The sequence below is a fragment of the Larus michahellis genome, chromosome 7 (assembly GCF_964199755.1).
Source record: "Larus michahellis chromosome 7, bLarMic1.1, whole genome shotgun sequence".
Lineage (NCBI taxonomy): Eukaryota > Metazoa > Chordata > Aves > Charadriiformes > Laridae > Larus > Larus michahellis.
The window spans coordinates 30,021,407-30,047,315 of NC_133902.1; the positions used below are offsets into that span (position 1 = coordinate 30,021,407).

At 39.5% G+C, this 25,909-nt stretch overlaps 1 protein-coding gene across 7 annotated transcripts in view; it reads right to left on the bottom strand.

Moving 5' to 3' along the window:
* Positions 1–25,909, bottom strand: part of PARD3B (par-3 family cell polarity regulator beta) — a 425,873-nt gene that overhangs the window by 121,062 nt on the left and 278,902 nt on the right. For all 7 annotated transcript variants that reach the window (XM_074593647.1, XM_074593644.1, XM_074593642.1 and 4 more), the window contains 2 exons: positions 21,429–21,635; positions 20,210–20,444 (listed from right to left, as the gene is read on the bottom strand). In XM_074593647.1, coding sequence (XP_074449748.1) covers positions 20,210–20,444; positions 21,429–21,635 — 442 coding nt within the window. The remainder of the gene's footprint in view (positions 1–20,209; positions 20,445–21,428; positions 21,636–25,909) is intronic.

A 25,909-nucleotide genomic window follows, 5' to 3' on the forward strand; every position in this document is an offset into this window, starting at 1 on the left:
GATGAGGTTCTTGTCTGTATCAGTCTGCTTTTGTAAAGCAACTGCAGAGGTAAACAACACAACTGGCTCTTCCTTCCTCTGCCATTTCATAAAGGTCTGCACAAAGTTAACAAAAAAAGCAAACTAAACCTAAAAAACCCCAAACTATGACACCACTAAAAAAAAAACCAAACAAAAAAACCCAACAACAACCCAAACCCCATAACAGTGGACAGTTAGACTCAATCTAGAAGGCCAATGGCATCCTGGCCTGTATCAGGAACAGTGAGGTGATGAGGACTAGGGAAGTGATCGTCCCCCTGTACTTGGCACTGGTGAGGCCCCACCTCGAGTACCATGTCCAGTTTTGGGCCCCTCACTACAAGAAAGACATTGAGGTGCCAGAGCGGGTCCAGAGAAGGGCAACAAAGCTGGCGTGGGGTCTGGAGAACAAGTCTTATGAGGCGTGGATGAGGGAGCTGGGGTTGTTCAGCCTGGAGAAGAGGAGGCTGAGGGGAGACCTTATCGATCTCTACAACTGCCTGAAAGAAGGCTGTAGAGAGGTGGGAGTTGGTCTCTTTTCCCAGGTAACAAGCTACAGGACAAGAGGAAACGGCCTCAAGTTGCGCCATGGGAAGTCTAGACTGGACATTAGGAAAAATTTCTTCACTGAAAGGGTTATTAAGCATTGGAACAGGCTGCCCAGGGAAGTGGTTGAGGCACCATCCCTGGAGGTATTTAAAAGATGCGTAGACATAGTGCTTAGGGATATAGTTTAGTGATGGTTTTTGTCAGAGTTACGTTGATGGTTGGACTAGATGCTCTGAAAGGTCCCTTCCGACCGAGGCAATTCTACGATTCTATGATAATCAGTGATCAGCAACAGAAATCTTTCCTGACCTCTTCTGAACTGCACAACTACATCTCCCTTGCTGCGTTAGGTAGGTTTGCTGTTTACCTTGGCAAGAGATGGGCAGCTGCCATCTGCCCCGTCCCTTAGATGGGGAAGATATTAGTCCCAGATGAGAGCCTGAACACACACTATCATCCAAGCTACCCTCAAGGTCAACAAGGTGGCAACGGCACAGTCCATCCTCAAAAGGTACTGTACCCTGGGGGAGGATTTCCCCACTCAGATACCAGGTCAAACCTGCTACCAGGCCATCTGGTAGCAGAACAGCCTGAATATCCAAAAAGCCCTTTGAGTCCTTCTACCTCCCAGTGCTGTTTTATTTATGTATAATCCATCTTATTTACTTATTCAGATGTTGCAATAAATAACTGGTGCTTATAAAATGGTATACTGATATTTTTTGTAATAATTATTGCAACACTCCCCCCCAAGACAGATTAGCTAAATCATAGATGTGACTGAAAAACAAAACATCAGCCCACTTCCTAACATCCACTAAGAAATTCAGCTGCCTGACCTATGCTGCCCAAGTTCCCTAAACGAATAGTTGGGAGAGGCAAATAAACAACATAAAACAGTGAAGCTAAAGAGATTACCAATTTCTCTCTTATTTCCTGCTGATCATTGCCAGACTATGTTTCTGCCCCAAAGTGCAGGCTTCATTATTAAAGATGGACAGAATACAAGTATATTCAGCGGAGGCCGGCTGTTCAGGAAATAGCTATAATTTGGTAAACAGCATAATAAACACTTGAGCATCCTTGATGCAATGGGTAATGAGCCAGTGCAGCCATAAGTGTGTACATAACAATGTTAAGATAATACTGTATTTCACATTATATATCTATACACACACACTCATGTAGACATGTCTGCATAATATTTCAACTATTATACTTGTTTTGCTCCTGACATAAATTTATTACTTTTTCCTCTGTATTCAGGTAGATACTTGTAAAAGAGAGCAACGTTTTACTTTCATTCTCTGCTCTTTCTCTTCCATTTTACTTCTACTATACCTACATAAACCATCAGAAGCTTTTGTTCATCATGGCAACCGAATGCATTACACTCTGAAGCTCCAGAGATCCTGGAACTAAATGCAATCTCACAGCAAGTCATCAGCATGTCTATAGCCCATGCAGTGGAAGGCGATTTAAATCCCCAGTCTGTTCTCCTTGCCACCATGGAGAATAATGACAAACCATAACATATCCCATTCATCTAACAGCTGAGAGGGTAATGAATTACAGAGATAATTCAGACACTCATTATTAAAAGATTACAACATTAAAAATGAAGGGGTTTGGGCTTTTTTTAAAGGCAAATGATCATGTTTTCATATAATGTGAGTGAAACAGTATACAGTATTATTGATTCCCAGCTATATCATAAAGGCCAGCTTGTAACAAAGCCCTCAAATTGAATTACGTTTAAAGTCAGCACTTCTCTAGCCTGAAACTCAATCCCAGTTCGTACTGTTTTACTCCAAATGCTGAAAACATCAGGATTATTTAACAGGAGTCTGTAGAATTTCTTGCTATTTTTCTCTGACAGCATTACCCATTTTTAATGAAACTGCAAATGCCCATAATCAATGCTGCTCAATACCATGCTTAGTCAGGATTTAAACAAAAAACAAACAAGAAAACCCCAGGAACACCCCTGCCCCAATACCAGTCTACATTGCATGGTACAAACTACCAAAAAAACTGAAACTGGAACAAAGTGTCTACATTACATGCTGGGCTTTTAAGTCTATGCAGCCCACGGTTCCAAGTGAAATATCAGTGGTTTCACTTCAGAACAAACCTGTTAAGTTTTAGTCCTAAAAAAAATTTTTATCAAACAAACATCAAGCCAGCCCTTCCGTCCCAGGGATCTGGTTACCCATAGACTTTTCAGGTTAATTCAGTGACAGATGAAATATGTACATAACTGAAAGTGCTCCGTATGTACTATGGGTAAATGCATGTTTCCACAGGAGACTACTCAATCATTAGATGCAGGACGCAGCATCATCTAATATAAAGAGACTTTTTAATATAGAACATCTGCAACCTTTCTATCAGCTCCATCTAAATGTCTACCCAGGGTCAATTAAAAAATACCTCAAAAGTTTGATTCATAACCTTTTCACTTTCCCAAATACATTTCTGCTGTTTGCAGGGTAGGAACTGGGAGGTGGGGAGAGGTGGGAGTAGTGGGGGGAAGGTCTACAAGAAAAATTAGGTTGTCAGAAAATGTCAATAGTCACAGCAAATCTTCTGTAAATGATTTTTGAAAGTCTGTTTCACTTTACGTATAACTGCACAATAACAAGCATAATGCCAACTTTCATTTTGGAAACAAGCTGAGAAGGGTATCTTTATGTGGACACAAATTGTAACCGGTTAAGACAAAGGAAAGTCCTGCACCAGGACTTCTATGGGGCAGACTGTGGAGAAAGTACATTTTTGGCTGGTATGGGCAGGGGAAATCTGGAAGTCTACTGCTACAGAGCTCAAAGAAGGGGAATAAAAAGTGATTATTTTATCTGTAACTATTTCTTTTGTTCATTCATTCACATTATATGGTAGACTCCTTTGTAGTGACTGGGAAGGGCTACTGGAGGGGGGCTACACCTCCCTCACTGTCTTTTGCCCAACAGGGCCGGGCACTGTCTCCGCTCTGAACACAGGATGGGGGCAAGGGCGATCCAGAGAGGAGAGCAGCACTGGGGAAGCTCTTAAATTAGTAGTATTCTTCTTCTCTTTAAAGGAAGACAACACACAGTGTCAGCTCCACGTTTAACAAAATGAGAGGCACAAAGGAGGGCAACGATATGCCTTGGTTTTCACGTTTAGTATTCCCTCTCCACTCCTGGAGAGCTGCCATCATTCTTTATTGCTCATTTTCATCCAATAACCTTTCAGCTGAATCTGCTGAGCGGTTTTCTTATGAGTCTGTCTATTAGCCCATGATACTTGGTTTTACTTTGAGCAGGCTTCTTACTTTGCCCAGAACACTTTCAGTGCCACACTAAATCCTACCAGATCCGCAGGGGCTGCAGCAGGAACTTGACTGGCCATCACCATCTGTTCCTCACAGCCACGAGTCAGTGCTTTATCAGAGGTTTATTATTACTACTATATACAGTTTTGGATCACGAGTTGATTTCAGTTAGAAGTTCTTCTTCGTCTGCTCCATGTTATAGTAACGTCACAGGCTGGATTTTTAGAATTAATAGCAGCAATGATTTTACAAGAGAGATTACATTTCTCAGTCTCATCGTGCACACTTTTCTATGATGTTAAACCTTGAGTTCAGTAATCACTATCGTACTTTTCCTAAAGTACTACGAAAGATCATTTCTCTTTTCTAGGATGGTAGATTTCACTAAACAAGCAGACTACAGAGGCTATCAGTTTTTTGTTTAGTATGCAATTTTTCTTTTCTTTGTTTTTCAGTAATGTCACAAATCAATTTTTTAAGTTGTCAAGTTTTCTTTTATTTTCACAATAATCTATTAGGGATTTTAAACACAGTGACTCATCAGATTAATATCCATCTTAGTCCTTATTAAAAGGCTCTAAAAATGAAAAGCAAGAATAAAAATAAGTATTTTTAACTGACCCAATCTTTTTCTTTTTCAGAATTATCCCATGAGGGATATTTGAGTTTCAGAACTGTTGTCTCAACTCAGGCAAGAATATTTAAAATTGTATAAAAATCTAAAAATTCTCAGGGACAAAAAGGCTGTTTCCTCCCCTACCTAACACTGAGTGCTACGTGGCAGAAATAGTACTTCACAGATCTGCTTCCTCCGGGAAATTCAGCCGTATAGTATTAAAGAAATAAAATGAGTTTCTCCCACTTTTTACTCCTTTTAGCCCTGAACAACCAGCAAAGCTAATAGACAAAAACCTGAATTTTATTCTTTTTCATGAATCGCAAGGCTAAATTCCATCTGGAATTATTCTTGTGAAACACGAGTCAAAAGAATGGGATTATAAAGAAAAGCTAAGGGAAGAATTTGGTCTCAGAAATCTTTGTAGGCCGGTAAGAATAAATGAGTAGCTGAAATATTTTTAAGTTCAGACTGCAGTTTTCAGGACTATCAGTTAAAAGGTATTTCTGAAGAAAAAAAAAATAAATCTGATACTGAGTTGCTAGAAGAAACACAGAACCTCAATATACCATTTTTAAATTCACTGCTCAGGGAAGAAGTGGACCTTACGAGCTCTCAGTTTCAAGCTAGGATCTCCCCAGCAAGTCTGAAAAAACATTCATCACTCTCAACTCCACACAGAACTGGGACTAGAGTTAATTCTCCTACACCCTCACAAGCCAAAGGACAAAGAGCATTAGTCACACCTTTATATCAGCTCCCTTCAATCTCACAGCTGTACGTACCCGGGAACACTCTGTGGCTCTCATCCAGTACAAGCCTTCTACGAAGTTCAACAAGCTTTGACTCAGGCCTGCAAAGTTTTGCCACAAAGCCACTACTGTTTGTATTTCTGGGGTTTAAGACCAACCCATATCTCCTTGAAACATCTGCTATTTTTTAAGTTCAGGAAGACCGACAGGCTCCAGGATGCTCTCCACTATTTAGGAATAACTGTTGGTTATTTAGGTTCCCCAAATCCTTCCTTCTGATCACTCTGCTCTGCCTTAGTTGGTGTTTTTATTTCATTTTCTGCAATCAAGTCTGATCACTTGGCAGCTGATCCCTATTACTTCCATTTTTACCATGAAACAATAAACATTTTTACTCTCAACCTCACCACTGGTCATGCAAATTTAGTCTGAGCTTGTGAAATTTTTCTGTTGTCATTTAAATACACGAATGTTAGCTGTGCTTCAAAAGAAACAGGTTATAAAACCTGCTTGTTACAGTACTCTCTCAGCTTTCTTTGTTCTGTGTTTCAGAATTGCTACAGTATATTGACTTTAATAAAGTTTTGTTTTTCAAGAGACCAACACAATTATTACAAGTCCAAGTTCCAAAATGGACAGATACTGAACCAAAACTGCTGTATTAAGGGCCTGTAATGATCTTTCTCTGCTCAGCCAAATGGATTGTCATCTGTGTTGATTCAATGCAACTTGTCTTTGCCATTCAATACAATTGATCCCAAGATGCTTTTATAGAGCATTTGGTTATCCTTGAAATTTGGTACCCCGGGGTCCTGAAAAATGCCCACAGCTGGAGCTGTTCTTCAGCAAATACCTTTCTCTATAGCTGATAGTAAAATTGTTCTTTTTCTTATCTTGTTCCTAAAATTCCCCATACGCATTCAGAGAAATTCCGTTTAAGCCTCACTGTCTCATTCTTGATAGCAACATCCACTTGGTGATTTTAATTAAATCTCATGGCTTCAATTATCTGTGTGCAGACATATCAATTTAAGGTGCTTTCTAGGTTGTGTGTTTGGTTTTTGCTCCTCCCTGATGGTTTATTTTGTCTCCCTCTCTTCTCTTTGGCCATCCTTTGAAACTAGATCCCTGAGAAGTCTACCAATCACAATCTGGGTGTGTGTTTGGGATTTTTTTTTATTTCTTTTCAAAGATCATTTTAAGTCAATATTTACAAACAGAGTGAAACCCTCATACTTCAGTGCTTCATTTACAATCTTCTCCTTTTAGCTTACAAATTAGCATGATGCTTTATGCAACCAATTTAATTTTGTATTTTTCCTCCTCTGATCGCTGCTGTATATGAAATCTCTGATTTATATTACAGATTTCCATATCAACCTTTATGTTTGTAGGCCTATTTTAGGACTGTATCTGCCTTGCACGGTGGTTATTAAACAGAAACCTAGATGTTCAACATAATTTTCCATTTAGCTTTGTGGAAACTTAAGGATAGAGCTGGTCTAAACGCTTCTGGACAACATAAAGTGTTAGCCCCTTGAGACAAGGAATTGTCCCTACAGAAGAAAGTGGTCCCAGTTTCAATCTGACTGACATTTTCTAAAGACAACCATAAGACGACTCACAAAGAAATCTGCTTGACTTAACGACAGCCCAAATTCACCAAGCTGTCACCTACCAGCAACAGCTACACTAGAACCTTCTATTGAGCTTTAATGATTGTGCGAAGACATTACAATATTACTGCAATAAATACGGCATCAAAGCCAACAGAAACCAATGCTATCGCAGACAAGCAGCCTCATGAGGGTGACTTAACCTTTGACCAGTAAATTTGATCTATTATATGCGATTTGTGTCCCAAGGTACTCAGTGAATGGCTGATATACACAAAATAAACAAAGACTGAGAAAGACAATAAACTGACAGCCAAGATCAACAAATGGTCTTGGTACCCTATAAAGCCGTTAATACAATACTCAGTTAAACACGCTTTTCTCCAGACGTGGGCTGTTTCAACATGTTTGAGTGCCTCTGTGTCCTTGAGTAGACGAGTGAGATATAGAGTGATGTGATGAGACTATTCTACCGTAAGGAAGCTCCTCTTAGCTTATGTAGCCCTTAAGCATCTCCTTGTTCCCCTCCTCTAGAGTATTTATAGTACTCAAACACATAAATCCACCACCTCCTCTCCTAACCTTTTGCTGTTCTCATTATAGAGACAGAAATAGCCTGTCAAAGAAAGAGACCCAGCCTTTACTTGATATTCTGGAAATTAATTATACAATACTTTAAAAGATTTATGTGCTAATCTACCAGTTCCATAAAAATGCAAGAATACAGGTAACAGTTTAAAATAGCAAAAATGTGAGTTTCCATGTGTGATGTGTGAATTATACACACACACACACACGCAATCTATACACATAATCACACACTTCTCAAAAGAGTTACCTATCTATTTTAATTTTAAAAATACATAGCCTGTAGCTTTTTACTTAAATACATACACTGTGTGACTTTTACTTAAATACATACACTGTAGCCTTTTACTATGGTGTGAACGCATTGTTTTAATAAAGATCTAGAGCAAAGACAGAAGAGTACATAATACAGCTGTCATTTATTGCTTTGCTCTGTTGGATTGAGGCCCCAAGAAATTATTAAACTGCTGAGGTAAATCTTAACTCTTCAGTTATTCTGAACCTTGATCCTCACTTTTTTTCTGCTCTAGGATTGTTGGCTACTTTTCTCTCACTTTTTTTTTTTAATCTTCCCCAGTGAAAGATCATCTTGTCTGTGCTCCACTTTTAATTGCATACAAGTGCATGGACAGCAGTTTATGGTATAATGTAAATTTTCTGTAGCACGTCTAGGGCCAGTAGTGATCTTTCTTCTCACTATGACAGGAACATCATCTTTCAATTTCTTTAAACTCTAGCCTAAAACCAAAAAAGATTAAACTCATTCTCTCCAACCTGAATAACCCCACAAGGTAGAGGAAGCTGGTATTTAAGCCAGAATAAATGTTAAGGATGAACTACATAAATACACTTCTATTGGAATATTTTTGTTAGCGTCTTCTAGACTGTCTAAAACTTGGTGTGCTTTTAATTAGGCCGCTAGAGCACATACTTTTATGAGTGTGGCGGCTTCCTTCATCCCCTCCAAGCATGCAGAAACATGTAAGTCTTTGTAAAACACTGAAATGTCTCTACAATACAGATTTTTAATAGTAATTTCCATGCAGGAGATGCAATAAAACCAAATCTGCTTTATTACAGCATTGGGGACTAAAGCCAGTTAACCACTCAGAATTAGCAAGCTTGCACGCCAAATCAGTTTTCACCACTCACTGGGTGCAACGTATTTCACGGGCAAATCAACAAATTATGCAGTTTACAGAGAACCAGCACCGTAGGATTTACAGGTCTCATCGTCATCTTACAGACCATCGTCAGCATTCATACTACAGATACATAAATACAACTTCCACTTTGTAATTACTGAAATTAGCAAACACGTCACATGCAGGAACAAAGCAGCTAACGCTACTGCTATAGGCAGAGAGAACTCAAAGCAGATCTATACCTAGAAATTCCTCCACGTATCTTCCCAAACCATTTCAGCCCAGAGCTCCTGGAGCTCTGCCTGAGCCTGCCTACAGCACCCTCCATTGCTGCCGATGACTGATGGTTTGGGAAGCAACAAATGACAACAAGCTAAAATAGCCTAAATGGAAATTCATTAAGAAAAAGATGGGGCGGAGGTCTTCGGAGATGAAGAGGCACATTAACCTATTGCAGCACTTACACCCATAATAATCTGCCTCTTTAAAGGAAATAAATATTTGCTAATTTCTCTTTGAGCGATTTAGATTGAGTCACTCCCTGGTATATATATTCTAGTCATAGCAGAAATGATCTGCAGCTGTATAGTGGAAATTTCTTCTAAAGAGCAGTGCATTTTTGGTTTTGTGAAATCTTCACATTTTGACAAAGTTTTTCTATTAAGAATTGCATTTTAAAATGCAGACTGCATCAAAACAAACAGGCAAAAATCAATAATTTAACAACATGTATTGCTAAGACGAGTAAATGAATGAAAGTGAGCTTCCCTGACAGTCCTTCCTCACTAGCTATTAGGGAGGCTGAACAATTCAAGAGCATGTGAATGGAAACAAGCACTTCCAAATGCAGGAGAGGATATGGAAAGCAGATTTAGGGGCAGAGGAAAAGGAAAGCTAAGTTCTTTGAATTGTTTATTTCCTCAATCTAATTTTAATTAAAACCAGAACATTAGGATGTCTGTTATGCTAAGCTACTGTAATACGGATTTCCACATTAGAGGATAAAAATTAAACAAAAAGACAACAAAGGTAGAATGAACAGTGCCCGACACATTACTCACTAGGGTTCTTCGGCTAGAAAGAAAATAGCAGACAACAGTCTGTCACCAGAAAATAGCTTTACAATTCTATTACACATTATTACCAACCAACCTGATAATCTGGGGTTAGTGTGAGGCCAGGTATTCACTACTTTCAAATAAGGGACAATGAATGGCACAGGCACACAGTTCATTACTTCAAACCTAATACTGAAGTTAAATGCTGAAGGACTATAGCAGATACTTAGTGGCCTGCGTATCTTGTACTACATATACACACAACTTTTCCACCTTGTAAGTCCACCTTTAAGACTTGATTATTTTTTTTTTTAATTCTTAAGCTAGTGGTGACACATATCTCAGAGTTTATATAATATATATACACACACAGAGGGTGATGGCTTTTTTCATGTCAACATTTGGCTCACATTTTATATTTGCCCAGGTTCCTTTTTATTTATTATTTACTGTTTCACCTCAACAATAAAAAAAAGAAATAGGACAGAAGTGGGAAAATGCAAGAACAGAAAGGGGAAAGGGCGAAGATATCTTCATTTTCAACACTAAGAATTATTCAAAGACTTCTAAAGAGTAAGATCAAATTCTCCCAAATGCCCCAGGTCCAAGCCAAGACCCAAGAGATGTCATTTCCACTGAATGAAGGAAGCGAGCAGGGGAACGTTCTTTGAATGTAAGTATTTTTGTGAGGGGAGCACACAATAGCATAACTAACTTCTGTGGTAAACATCATGCAGCCTCATGACCATCGAGAAATCAGAGCAGTCGCTCCTCATGACAAGTAGAAGAAACACACACACAGGGCGGAGCCCAAACTAACGAACTCCGCTAGGCTTATTAGTCAAAAGGCTCTGCGTAAGCTGGGTGACATCCAGGGCAAGAGAGAGCCTGGCGTGCAGAGTGGGGTAGAGAGAGGAGGAGAAAGTAACAAGAGAAGAGACCTGGTGACAAACAGGCATCGTCAGAGGATGGAGGGCTGGAGGTGCTAAGAAGATGGAGTTAATACTGCAGCTGAAACAAGCTGAATTAACTCCTCGGTAAGGATCAATCCTGCACCTTTGCATTCATATCCTAACAGATCCCAAACAAATGAGGAGAGGTGGAAGTGAATGTGATGCAGCCAAACGTGGCGCAGAGCTGGAAGCTGTAAAGAGCGTTTCTTACTTAGTACTGCTGGTGGAGAGGGACAGAAAGCAGGAGCTGGCATGGAAGGGATATAAAGCCTTACTTCGTCACTCATTTAGTCCTGCCAACGTCCATATACACCACAAAAGTTTTACAGCAGGGGCAAATCTTAGGGAAGCTGAAGGGCTATATAAAATACTTTCTGCCCAGACCTGGTGCAACACGTTGCAGTAGGAAGCGTGCTGCCGAGACAAGCTGGCTGGTAAGCGCCCATGGGTGCTCAAGGCAATACATCACCACACTTGCCTGTTAATGCAGCCCAAACTGGGAAGGAGACCAAGTTGGTGCTGTGCTGACAGGGGCAGGTGAGAGCACTCGGAACACCGACCCAGCAATGCGATCCACAACAGAGACTGACATAATCCGGAAGCAAGAGGAGCCCAAGCAGCAAGGGAAGAAGCTTCTTGTGCATGGTCAGGTCTTCAGCGTGTTGTGTAGGAAGAGAACGAATTTTAGACGCTGCCCCACTGCGTGGGTCTAAGGTTCACTGAAAGATGACATCCCATGTAGGGGGCTTTCGTGAAAGGGGGAAGATGCTGCTAGTTCCCATGATGACAGAGCAAGGACATAAAGAGGAACAATTTGCAGGAAAAAAATGAGTTTGCCCATGTTAAATTCGAAATGACAAATCAATTTTTTCTAGCAAGAAGGCATAAAATCAGGGTAAAAGATAGAAGGTCAACTATAATTCTGAGGCATTATATTCCAAACTGCATTTCTGAACGTAAGAGTATCTGCAGTTCGGAGGTAGCACAAGAGAGCAGGAGGAAGCCCCAGCCTGGCAGCTCACGTGCTCGCAGTAGCAAGAAGAGGTGAGGGTGAGCAACCCGGTATTCTGTCAATAACAGTGCGACAGCAGAAAGCTGAGCTTGCAAAGTGAGCTAGGCTTGCTTTCTTTTTTTTTTTTTTTTCCTTTTTCCAGAGAATAGACCGATTTTGCTAAAAAGGGATGGGAAGGAAAGTAATAATGAGACAAGGTTACAAGGCGAATGGAGAGATGCTACGTGGAAATAAGAAACTTGGCAACAGGAGATTAACAAATGAGAAAAAACTGGAATCACTGGAAAAAAGTAAATGGAAAGACAGTAAGAAATCCTCAGAAAAGGAAGAATCCAAGAGATTAGAGGAAAATTAGTTTGAGAAAAATTACACAACAGCTTACTACTTTCTCATTTGCTTAAAAATAAAACTATTTTCCTGCTATACTTTCACAGGAGTAGCCAGGCTAGTTTTTAAATGTCTTTATTTATTAATATATTTATCTGAACAACGATCGTATAAAGCAGGGAAATGCCGTTATTTTTATTTTTCAGAAGCAGAGGATGACCTTTGTATAAGGACAACTGTGGCTCAGAGCAGCTAAGTGTGTTAACGAGTTGTCTCCCAAGAAATCAGTAGCAGAGCGAGCACTTGAAACAAAGACTCTCTCAGACTATTTTCCTATCTCCTAAAGCATCTCTTGTCCACTTTCTTTCAGCAATCCTGTGTGGAAAAGAAGAGGGAATAAAGAAACCGAGTGGTTCAAAGGGGTCAGTTTTTTCTGAAGCTAACATACCTCATGTGCTCTGAGACTGTGACTACCCCAAAAGGAGCTTTGTTCCTTTTATATGTCAGCAAAACAAAAGGTCAGCCTATTGAAATATTGGTCAGGTCTGACTTTCTTCTATTAATAACAAGTAGAGACGTATTTTTTAAAGTAATAGTTAAATAAATGGCTACATGTCTGCAATCATTTCAACTTAAAATGTCAACTGGATTTGAGATGTCATGTGCATTTAATCAATGACTCTGCATTATAATATAAATATTACTTTGGTTTGACTGCTTTGTCTGGCATAAATCATAATTCAGTGAGATGAGTACATTTCATTTTCTCTACAGATGGCTGTTAATAGCAATACCTATTAAACTGGCACCTGCCAGCACTTTGCAGTTAAGGAATCTGTCAGGAGCCCCCTTCTGTATAATTCCTCTGTTAATTGTTGTCTTCCCCCCACCAGTCCCCCTATTTACCAAGTTCATGTTACAAGAACTACTGATACAGAAAATCAGCAAAACTGCCTTTTTTTTGTGTCTCATGGTGGAACTCATACTCCGCACTGTATTGCTGAGCAACATATGAATTTATTAGTTAAAATGCAGCTCAGGAAGCTTTAATTCAAATTTTTGTGGACATGACTTCAAACCCTCAAGTATCTTTGACCATAACGTATCTGCACTACATACAGAAATACCCAGTGTACTATAACTTACATGCAAAATCTGGAAGTCAAGTTTTACCCTCAGGTAAGAGATGGATTTTAGAGCAAGTAACAGCCAAGTGTAGTGAATGAAGTATAAACACACTGCCGCAGAGTTTCGTATTCATCAAGAATACACATTGCTTTCTAGGAGTTTTTTTGGAGAAGGCATTTCTTGGGAGAGAGAAGACAGACACTTAGAAGAAATATGCCACCTCCAGAAAAGACCTGGTCATATTCCCAACAGGACTGGAGTTTACTTCTTTTTTAGCAGGTGTGGCATGCACAGACGACAATATCGAAGAGGCAAACGTACATTTAAGTAGACACATCACAGAATTTGGTGCATAAAGTTAATCCTTACAGACAAAGCATGCTGCTTTTTTTCTTTTTTGCTTAGTAATGGCTTGAATAATAATGTTTCAACTTGAAGTGAACATGCGACTATTTCACAAAAACCATGCTCCTTGCAAACAGTTTGTAATTTCCAGTCCTTTTAAATAGTCAGAGGGAACTTTCTGCTCTGATCTGTTAAGTAAATATAAATCTTGTTATCCAAGTTCAGTAATGAGAGTAAGGGGTCTATTCTTCTTCATTGCACTTGCATACATCTAACATTAATGAGATTTATGCATGCATATTAAGAGGAGAACAGATGCTTAATTAAACAAATAAGCCTTTAGTAGGCAGTCCGCATGATCATTTTAGTACAAAACACCCTTATTTTCTCTGGTTTAGTCTGACTATGAACGCAGCCAAGAAAGAATCAATACAGCGGAGGAAAAGAAAAAGTGATACACATAAATTGAGGCATTTGTCTTTTTTTAGTTAAAAATACTTGATGAACTTGAGATACATTAAACTGATTAGGTGTCTCCTCTCCCTCATGCTCTTGTGCTCTTTAAAGCAAACAGGAGTTCTATTCACCAATTTACCTATTGAAAAGTGGGAGTTTTATTAGGCAAAAGGAAATCAAGACCTCTAAATAACTCATCTGCCTCATTAACTGGTGCTGTCTATCAAATTCACAGGCATGATCCATCTCAGATAATTTTGCTATTGAGGAAAAAAAAATCTAAAATAACTTCAGTCTAATTAAATCATAATTTAATCTAGTCTTGTTGTTTTTTTTTTAAATCTGTCCACATCCATACTGATTTTCAGCATCATATGTATGTACATATAAATACATTAAAAAGCTATATACACTGCATCTCTCCAGAAAAGCACATCTCTATTATTTCCTCTCTCTTCATTATATTGCTAACTTTTCTTCTACAACACTCAACTTCTCAGGGCAACACAGAGCAGAAAAAAATAAATATCTCTCCATAAGGTATCATAGTGATATACTTAATGGAAGTCAATATCTGTATATTATGCTATCTACTTTGCAATACCATTACAGGCTCAACAGTGCTGGTTGTAAAAAGTATCATTCTCAACACAAGACCTATAATAGTAATAATGAAAAAAGGGTCATTTCTGTCTTCCAACTAGAATGAAAAATTAAAATCACTAAGGCACTTAGCTCAAAGGAAAATTGGCAAATTAAGGGGACAAAAAATAAAATATTCATGGCTCATATTGTGAAATGGAAGGTAAATAATTTAAGATGAACTGTTATGTGGCAAAGTGCATGATTTCTGAAGAAGAAAAAGCAAATGTAACCAATATGCACATATATATTCCTACTTCCTGCGCCTGCAGTAATCGCGCACAAATACGCAAGTCAGAGTTGATGTGCAATGTTTGTGAGAGATAGACATTTTCTCACCTATACTGATTTTGAAAATACTTGCTCATGAACGAGTGAAGTCAAGTTGACAAGAGTTGCCTTTTTTTCCTGAATCCAGCCTAGAAATAAAGACTGAATGAGAGGGTGTTCTCCCACTGCACTCCAGTTCGGCAAAACCCTTTACTCTGAGTCACCAATTACATACTTGCTCTCAGATTTTGATACCACAAAAAAATTATGACTTCAGCCTACTGGTCTCTGCCTAGGGGAGCTACCTATTAAAATGCCATTGGTGTGGCTGCATTAGCTAACTTACCTTCATACCCATAAAGCTGAAAGGGCTGCCCAGAATTTTTACAATCACTATCTGGAAAACGTACGGAGAGAGCCATAGACTTATGTTTATTATACGCCAGGACTGTAACAACTGCTATGGGATTAGGGCAGAGAGCAGCACCACACAGCAGAGGTCACATTTCCCTGGTGATTTAAAGGTTCAGTCTTTCTCCAGCTTAATTCAGAAACCAATACAAAGCCTACCTTCATTAGAAAAGAATATTTTGACAGTATTTCAAAGCATGGCAATTAAATAACTATAGATCCCGAATTTAAAATCTAGAGTTCATCACCTAGCAAACTGACAAATAATTTTATTATTTTTTTAAATTAACATCTTGGTCAGGTCAGCTTAGCGTTTCTGGTGCTAAGTGATAATGCTTTTTACGTTAGTGCTCAGCATCAGGGATTTCTAAAGCCCTGCACGAAGGGGTTAAGTCACCCTTCCAAACTGCCGGCAGAGCCATCTCACAAGACTTCTGACAGTTCTAAACCACTGACGCTACACACTACCTTTATTCAAATGCACAAATATGCTGTTTTACTATAGCGTTGCTCATGAAAATACAAAACACCTTCAAAAAGAAGTCCAGGGAAGCTCATCTGAGGTCCAGCAGTCTTCTCATGACTCACCGTGCCCTGAAAGAATCAGTCAGCTCAATGAGGAAAAGGGATGAACCAAGAACTCAATGTGGCACTGCGTAACTGCTGCTGTTACGGATCTGCATAGGACTGAGTATTATTTATGTTCCAAAAGAGTTTCGGTAGAGATGCTTTTTCCTGAGACTGCATTTAGTCACAGCTCCAATAATGGAAGTATTTAACGTAGTTGTTTTCCTCATATACAATATCAATTTACTTTGCCCTCTGTTGTCTAGCAGTGGGTTATTTAGTGAGCTAGGACAGTGCAATGTGCCAGAAAACATCAAAAAGTAAAATATAATTCTCGCTTAGCCAATGTTACATACAGTTAAGAGTCAGCTTCTGTTGTTCTTTGGACAGCACGTATGCGCATCAAATACTCAGGCGGGCAATATATACATCAGAACCAGCCAAACAAGAAAACAAAAATACTGTGCAGTATGCACCACAGCAAAATTGCACTTTGGATTATAGAGACTTAACTAATCAGTAATAACGAGTGTCATCTGCATTTCAAATCTCCAGTATATTAACCTGCTTTGCTCCAAGTGCCACAGTCATTAAAATGCTGCAGCCAAGAGTTCCAGTTAATAATGGGAAAAACAACAGGAATTTTTAAAAAACAATGATTACAAAAATAAAAGCATGATTTCTTGATGGTGTCCCTGAATCACAGTCACCTAAATAAAGCTTCAATCCAGCAAAAGCTTAGCAGGAAAGCAATCATTCTTTTTTCTCTCTCTTTTTTTTTTTTTTTTTTTTGTATGTGTAAAAAAAGACCAGGAACTACAAGTAAATAGCAGCTGAGCAACAGATGAGGCACTAAGCGAAATCTGTTAGCAACTGCTAACAGCTTTGCTATTTTCTGTTGTTAAATTAAAAAAAAAAAAAAAGTAAAAAACCAATGCAGTAGCAATTCCAATATGTTCAAAAATCTCAGATGCAAAAGACTAAAGCTCAACGCTTCTTGTACTACACATAAATACTTGAGTTTGTTTTTAATATCTTGAAATGCTTTGTTATTGATTATAAGGCACAAACAAGCCAATTCACATGGACATACTATCAAGATAAAACTTGTTATAGCGGTACACACGACTCAGCAAGTATAGCACAAAAACCCCACCGTAGACAAGTGTGACACTTCCAGCAGCTGCTTTAGCCTCAAATTCTGCTTTCCTTTGTCCTTTGCACCTGACCCCCAGTCATTCGCCAGAAAGTGCATGTGTCTTCATTAGCACTGAGCTTTCTGGCAAGATCTCAGAAATATTTTCTTTGTCCTTCTGGTCCTGGAGCTTTCACCACTGAGGATCATTTCCTACTTATCTCAACCCAATCTTGACATGGGTTCAGCGAATCTGTTTTTCTGTTTGGATGCGTCTACACAGCACAGCAGAACTATGCAGGAACAGCTGAAATACCTCTGAGCAAAGCAGCCCACAAATAACAACAACTATGAATGTATCAGTGTGGGGTTCCAGCTCTCGGTAGGATCAATTAGTTACGTGGCTGCAGTCGCTGGACTAGTTAAAAAAATTCATGGCATCGCCCGCTCCCAGGCAGATACTCCTGCCACTTGCTTTCTTAACTTCTTTTCTCTTGGGTCTTTCTCTCCTGTCAGTCCAGCAGGGCCTCTGTTCCTTGTTCCTCATTTTGGTGGTCTCCCACGTAGGGGATCACAGCGCAACTACCACTGTATGTACAAAAGGCAAGCTACAGATTTCCCTCTCTATCCAGCTTTCTGCTTCCTTATGGTGCGTACATTTCTAGTGCCTCCTACGGCAGGTTCCCCTTCCAATTTAAACTCGGCATGTCAAAAACTGAGCTCATCTCCGTTTCTAAATACTTCTCTCTACTTCTTTCTCTTAAGCTACCACAAGAATTAGTAGTCACCTTGCCTGCTGCAGAAGCTCACAACTTTGTCGTCTTCAGCTTCTCTCTTTCCTTCCACAGATGTTCTACCAATAAAACATGCCAGTTTCATCTCCACAATGTCATAAAAAATCTGGCTGTTTCTTTCCATCCGTGCTGCTAAAATACTTGATCATTCAAAGCTGCTTACTGCAGTCTTCTCCTCCCTAGCCCTTCTGACACTCACTCCTCACTCTTCACATCGGTGCAAAACTCCAGTCTGAAAAATACCTCTTGAATCTAGTATTTAAACACTATTTGACCCTTTCTAGGTTCCCCCATTAGTGTCCTATTAATTCTTTTAAAAACACTCAGATTAATTGTTTTTATTTTTCATGTCATCCACAGCAATTTCTCCCTGAAAAAAAACCGGCCTGGTTTTGCTAATCTTTAGCAGGACATATGGTCCCCAATTCTTTTGTAAACTCACACTCTTGCTCTTGTGCAGTCTTTACAGGTCATCATCCTTCTTTCACTTTTATCATGGCTGGGATTCCCTAGGACTCTCACCCTTCTCAGGAAAGAATTTATTTTCAAGAACAATCTTATAAATTCTAGGAAGAAACACCGAGGAGGACACAGAACCTCCAAAAACTTCTCAGCTGAACTGTTAGCTCTTACAAACAACACCTCTGTTCATTATAACCTGTTGCTTTCGTCTTTGAGGCTTTATAGAGATTTTCAATGGTGTAGGATACAAATTTCCATTCTGTGCTGCCATACAGATAAATAAATATTATTAACTGTTACAGTCTGCTGGGAAGACAAGCGACATAAAAAGCAAGCTTATGAAAAGAACAGATGTATAAAGCTCGTGTACAACCAAAATGTGAAATATATTCTGAAAAAGGGAATCACTAAGAATGGTAACCTATTGTTCCCAGCTTTTTTGTCAACTACAATTGCTTGTTTTGGATTCTGATGTCATCCCACGTTCTTTCTGGCTCAGGCATCGCACCCCCGTAAGACTCTGCACTTCAAACCCACCAGTGATACATGAAACAGAATACTTATGCTTTCGTCAGACCTCCGCGTCACTCCCCTCTTCTTCCAATGTCCCTATTCCCGCCAAAGAGTTAAAAAGAATGAAAACAGACATAAAGCTTAAGATACACCAGAGAGTTGTTGAAGTCACCTTCCTAATTATTCGGTGTTTTGACTACTGCTCTGTGTTAAGCCCTATTTCTTCCAACAGTATGAACACAAGTGCACGTGCAGCGCACAGGTGTATGTGCCTCCTCAGCATTCCTACAGAGCCCCATTTGAATGCAGACTGCTCTACCCACACAGCTTCGTCTTACAAACACTAATAACTGCTGAAATCATGCAAATTTGGCACATAAGCATCCCTGTATATTTTTGACAGTATCTCTACAGTGTTCAAAAGTTGTTAGGACAATTTTGAGGATTCCTGTTGATTATACATAGGAGAAAGTCAGCTAAAACCTTCCATGTCAATATAACACAAGCCATTTGACTCCGAAGGCCATATCAATAGAGAGCTGCAATGCGAGTTCATATGTCATTGTCCTAATGAATATCATTGTAAGTGAGTGATCTTGCAGGTGAATTTCTTAGGTTACTAGTTAAATGCATCTTTGCCCAAGCAATGATTGTGGCTTTTGTATGTATTTTGCTTGTCTGCAATACAGCATGCTAAGGAACAGCAGTAGCCTCCTAAAGCTAGCATTAAGCATTCAGTGCTAGAAGTAACCACATGGTCATACAGTTTAATCTCCTCCAGGTCATCATTAAATTTCATTCACATACCCTATGTTAATTGCAAAGGTCTACTTAAATGGAAACACTTTAATCCTCAACAGAGTAAACAGGTACCAGAGGCAGGGGTGATGGCAACCAGAGTGCCTACAGCACCAAAGGCTGCAGCAATAGCAAGGAACTGGCCTGAAGAACTTCGTCTGATCTCTGATGATTCCAGAGATGCAAACCCAACCAATAGCCACAGAAGAAATCCGAATGTTTGCGTGCCAGGCAGGGAGGACAGTGAGCTTTTGAAGCTGTGAAGCAAAGATTTTATGATATCTAGTGGTTTTCAGCAACTGCAAATGTTACTAGACTGTTTACAGTAACACAAGCAATGCTGCTCTCCCGAAAGCTTGTGAAGGAAGCACATAAGCAAGGGAAGAGAAGGCTGAAGTCTGAGTGTGGGAGCGGGTCATGTATTACTCAGAAATATTCCCCACAAAGCCTCCCCCACCGACACACGCTTGTTTTTAGCCTGAAACCTTGAATCTTTTCTAACATATGGGAATGAATTTCAAAGGCACAAAAAGACATTTTGTCTGCCAAATGTCTTCTGCCTCAGCTACAAGTTTGGTGTAAAAGTATAAACTGCTTTCTTTTTAAATAACATAAACATTATTTTGAGTCCAAGTGAAATAATTTTTCCACTACCTTATGAGAGTATCAGTTGTTTCCTATGCTATAATGAGAATGGGAGAATGGGTGGCTCTTTTGCTTTTTAAAATGCCATACCTCAACATGACACCAAAGCCTTTCTTTTTTTTCTTTTCTGGATCTTCATTTTCTTCCTTCCTTTTCTTCTCTTTCATTTTAGATTTGCCTTTTTCTTTTTTCTTCTCTTTCTCTCTACTTTTCTTGTCTTTTTTAGCCTTGGTTTCTGTGTCTTCTATTTCAGGGTTCCCTGGAAGGGCAGATTCCATGTTCTGAGCTTCTTGACCAGAGTGAGAGCTCTTATCAGAGAAACCATCTGCACACAAAAAAGAAGCGGTGAGGATGGCTACGGGCCACCAAAATGCAAACACATGAAATACAGCATGAATGTCTACAAAGTGCTCAAATGACTCACAACGCTTACTCATTTAATTGAATAATTTAAAAAGCAGACTAAACGTATCTAGTGAATTCAAGCAGATTTCTATTGTAAATGAAATCCAGGGTTATCTTAATTACTTGTTTTCTAGTTATTATTCCCGATGCAAAAATCCTGACACGGTAAAACACTATTCTATTTGAAATCTAGCTTGTTAACTTCCATCAGCTCAAGAAAACTGACACGCTGGGATGCAAACACTGAGAGCTTACTTCAACAAGAGATTCTGGCGACTGACATAACCTACGTAACAAAACAATTTCATTCACTCCCTGGAATCTTTCTGTTTTAATGGCTGAAAAAGAAATAGATAAACTATTCTGTCTGGTTGGAGAAGAGCTGTGTTGTTTCTATTTGGGGGGCTCAGGATCCAAGCACAGTTTTACGCTTCATGCTAAAGAAGAGGTATTTCCAGACTGGAGTCTGTAAGCCCATGGTGACAGAATGAGCAGCAGGGTGCTATCAATGCACTCTGCCTTGTCTATAACGGGAAACAAATTTCCTGGTTGGAGAAGGGGGAATTGTAGACAGCTCTGTAAAACAAGCAAGATAATTTTTAATGTAATCTGAAGAAGGCAGCTGCTTTTTGAAGTTAAAAATCATAATTATTTAAGGATTGAGTTCTAAATCCTCCAACCCACCCCTGCCCCGAAGGAGATCAGTGAAAGACTTTACACTAAACCCAGTCAAGGTTGGATGGGGTACTGCAAAGGCAGCTCTATTCAGTGAAAGACACGAGCAGCTTTTAAAATGCTATCAACTTCAGTTGGACTAAATCACTTGCTTATGTGCTTTATTGAGTTGGCCCTCAGCAGTGCTAAGTGAAGGTGGCTCCCTCTGTAATTGCCATTAGCAACATACCCTCTTCTCCATCTTCAGGTCCATCGTAAGACTTGTCAATGGCAGCTCGGAAACTCTCATTACAGCCCCGACCACGGACCACGTGAGGCCTGGGTCTGTGAAAAGGGAGTTCGTTCTTCCTAACTTCAGCCACAGCAGTCTGAAGACTCTCAAGAGAACTTGACTTCTTCAATCCCAGAGTAGGACCGAAATCTTTGCCAGAAGAGTCTGAAAAAAATAGTAACGTTTTTACACATAAAACTGCACAGACAAATGAAACTAGTCAGACAGATACATTTAGTTGTGTACTTTTTTACTTTGGGCCTTTGAAATAGTCTGCAATCGATGTAATTTGTACTAAAAATATCTCCAAGTTAAACCCAGTTCAGTAGATATCCCTGTTCAGACTTGCAGGGAACGGCACATAATCCACAGACCTGACAACAGTGATGGGCAACAGCTGGCTCACTCTGTGTCATTTTAAAGCCTGAATCAGTGAAAAGGATGGAGTTGCTTCTTCCCCCTCTGACAGCAATGTTCAACGGGACGCTGCCAACAGTCTCAAGGAGAACATTATCCTTAGACTCCCAAAACCAAACACTGCTACACAACAAGAGTTTCGGTTTTTAGAATGGGTCATGTTGTATGAATGGTTGATATTTTCAAACACGTTTCTCCTGTGAGAAGATATTATTAGTTCTCTCACAGTCTTATCCAACCTTTTTCTTCAAGCTGAAACTGGTGCTATGATATCAACATGCACGCCAGGTTTTTCAAGAAACATATATTTCCAGCAAAGTACAGCTTAACGTAAATGATGTTGCTGCCTCTTTCCTTGTTCACAGGCATAAGAAAGCACTTCATACAAAAAAGAGCAAATACCTTCCCAAGTCTTCCAAACCTTTCCTTTCTTTGAATGCTTGACTGTCTCACCTTAGAAAGGCTTTACTTTGTGGCAGCATTAATTAGTATTAATATAATGATAGTAGAATAGGTAAAAAAAAAAGTTCAAATACATGCATACCAACCAATGAAGAAATTCATAGCTTAATTTAAAAGCTTTTGTAGCATCTACATAGTTTTTATATGGCAGAACAGTAAATGTGACATATAGACACCGAGGAAAAGACTTTGCCTTGCAATTATGTCTTCTGTCTTTGAGAACACAAATGCTTTTGTTTTTAACTTTTAAGTGATGCTAACACAAGCAACAGGAGAATATAAGAACAGAAGACCTTCACATACATGTATGTCCATATACTGTCATTCCTGAAGAGATTCAAGGATCACAGAAAAGACAGTTGTTAGTACTGTATGCTGTGATTTTAGCAATCCTAGAGCACAGGTATTTCTGATCTAAAACAGTGTGATCAGTGAACTCTTAAAGAAAAAAGCTAAGAACTGGCATCAAATAGAGACTCATCAGCAGTGTCTACATAAAGCAGTTTACACTTCCGTTACCTTCAGACTGACACGCAGCTGAAAAGAAGATGTGGGCGGGTGGGGTGTATGTGGAGACAAACAAGTTTAAGGGAAGCCTGGTTGCTTGGTCACACAGTACAACCTTCTTTTGTTCGCTAATTGCCATTCTGGAGATTACCGTTATCACCAAATTAACAAGTGCTAAAATGGAGTTACAGCAATGACTTGCATACAACATAAAGGTGCTTGAAATCCGTAAGAACTTGTGCATTAGTAAGAGGCCCTGTGGTGCCCATCTCAGGCCGAGGAGGAGCAAAACCAAGGGCAGGATAACCACTGTGAAAGCCACTCAGATCGGCAGGGGTACCGGCCACTACGGCATCTGCAAGGACGCGGACAGGGTGGTCGCTGCCAAGGGCCACCACTCGGACAGAGGGATCAGCTGGTGGCCATGGCTCGGGGAGGCCATGGCTCGGGGAGGCCATGCAGCCAGTGCTGATTTCCAGGCTGCTGCAGCTACCTCAAACAGCCGCGTCAAAAGCCAGCACAGAGGTGTTTACATACACATCCCAGTACAAGCTGTACTACATTAAATTAGTGCCCTGAGCTGTATTACCTGCGAGAAAAATAAGTCTCAGGTTAAATGCCAGTTAGAGCCCGTCTTACATAAAGCAAAGCCAATTACTCAGACTGGACGACTACTTTTAGCGTATGAAGGCCATTCCTAAGAAAAGCCAAGCCAAGAGCTAAGGTTTGGAGCATCACACACAAACATTCCCCGCACCAGAAGGTGAGCTCTCTGCTCAGCCCGGCTGCAGTTTGCCCTGCACACACTGTGACATGTTTTTTCGGCAGCTGGTCACATACTGAACATCTGGTTCAGTCAGAGTCACCGAAAGAAGGCTGCCTTAAACAATTGCGTGGGAAACTTGGATTTACTGTCCAAGTATGTTTCTTACTGTATAAATAGTCTTTATTTTGCTATTTTGTCTTACCATGAAAGTTCCCCTGAGGATTTAATTTTAGTAATAACTAGCAATAACTTCCTGGTTTTTGAGATTTTAAAGAGAACACTTACAGTGACTTTCATGTAGTATTTTCAGTTTGCTACTAAGAAGAGGAAAAATGAAACTAAATGGAGCACTCTTTAGCTACCAAGTAAATTCAGAACACCACTACCTTGGAAAAATGAATTTTTTTTCTACTGTCCCCAAAAGAAATGTCCCCTCTTCATTGCCTAACATCATCAAATGGCAAAGATTACCTGTATTTCTCTCTAACTGGCAAATAAACTTACATATCATTGGTGATCTTCCTGTGTTCTACCATTTAAAAGGTGTCCTCATTTATTCAAAAACTTACAGAGAACCTTTAGTCACAGGCTAGCATTACACATTTAGTTGCCCCTTTCTAAGACTGTAATAATTTTGTCTAAAATTTCACTGGCAACATTGGAAGTTTCTCACTATTACTATGAAAATCCACCCATGAAGAAGCACCTGAACCCAGGTAAAAATTAACTGCATTTTTTTCTTATTGATGACAGTAGTAGCCATGCAACCTCATTAAGAAGGGGAACATTCAGTCAAGGAGTTTACATCCTTGGATATTCTCAGCAGGGTTTTCAGTGAGAACCTCATATTTTTGCAATTCAGCTTTAATTCCTTTTTTCTTCCATTGTAAGGCTGCAGCAATCACATATGAGTGTACAACTAAAGATACAGGAGCTGAGGAGTTTCCCTACGCAGGGAGAGCAGTCCCCTTGCTTTCACAGCCAGCATCTATTACTGGATGCTTTAGAGAGAAACGCACAAGGCTCTGCAACCAACAAATACCAGATCCCAGCTAGGGAAACTTCCCTCCCCTGTCCCCCCAGTACCTTTTTCCATTTCTGCAGACCTTTAGGACTGCCGAAAGCCTGAAAACATGAATTTTTTCTCATGGGTAAAAACCCCCCAACCCAACAAATAAACAACAAAACCCCCATCTCATCTTTTACAAGTTATTAACAGGCATTTCTGAGGGTGTGTGGTGTGTCCTACCCAGAATGTGAATACAAAAACATAGTTTGGCAATGAGAAATGTAATTGTTCACTGTGTAAACATGTTTCTTTTTATGGATTTTAAATTCTTGAGCCCTCATTTTACTGTTTTCTGTAGTACAACAATAAAAATTCAACTGAAGCATCCACTTTATTTTTTTTTATAGATGGTGAACTACTTTATGCATCTCTACTGAATTTGAGAGAAACAACTGACGTCAGTACCTGCCTACGACTGGCTGAAACCAAGTTGCCGGTTCCTAGATGATACCTGTAACTGATCATCCTTTCACTGAAAGATGGTATTACACGTACCTTAATTTTCTGCTCAATGCCAACATGGCTACTACAGATTTTTTTTTCCTAATGTACTAGTAAAAGCAAACCGGTTTTCTGTACTTTTATTACTATTTATAGTTTCAGGTACTTCCAGGCTTCTCTTTTTCCCACATCTGTACATTCCTTTCTTTTGTTACAGCACAGCAGAAGGAAACATGCCAAAAGCAAGATGTCAGTCATCAAAATCAAAGGGAAACAAATGACACGGCATTGTGGGCAATGCCAGCCACCCCAAAGGCATGTGTAGAGAGAGTGGAATTGAAGAGAAGCCATGAATCACTGCCACTCTAAATGAAATACAACTCTTAAGACATCCTAAGCAGTAAACATTTTATATATGTATCACCCATTTTACTTTTTAGATAATGATTCTTCTTGAAAACTGAAACTATATCAATATGCCAAAAGGATAATATTTAGAGGAACATATTTGTGTGAGCTAGACTAATTTACTATTTACATTTTGAAAGATATAGTGAGGTAAAAAACAGTTATGAAGAAAAAAGAAGGGAAAGTGTCACTGAGACCAACAAACTAAAATAAACACAAAGTTGTAATAGATTATAAATAGTCTGGCTCAGTATTTACTGGAGCCTTAAACACACACATTCGTGGTTCCTACTGCACTGCATGCAATGGAGGTGCATGTGTTACTAGGGAAGAGAAAATGGTTATGAAAACAGTGAGTCTTCTACCCTG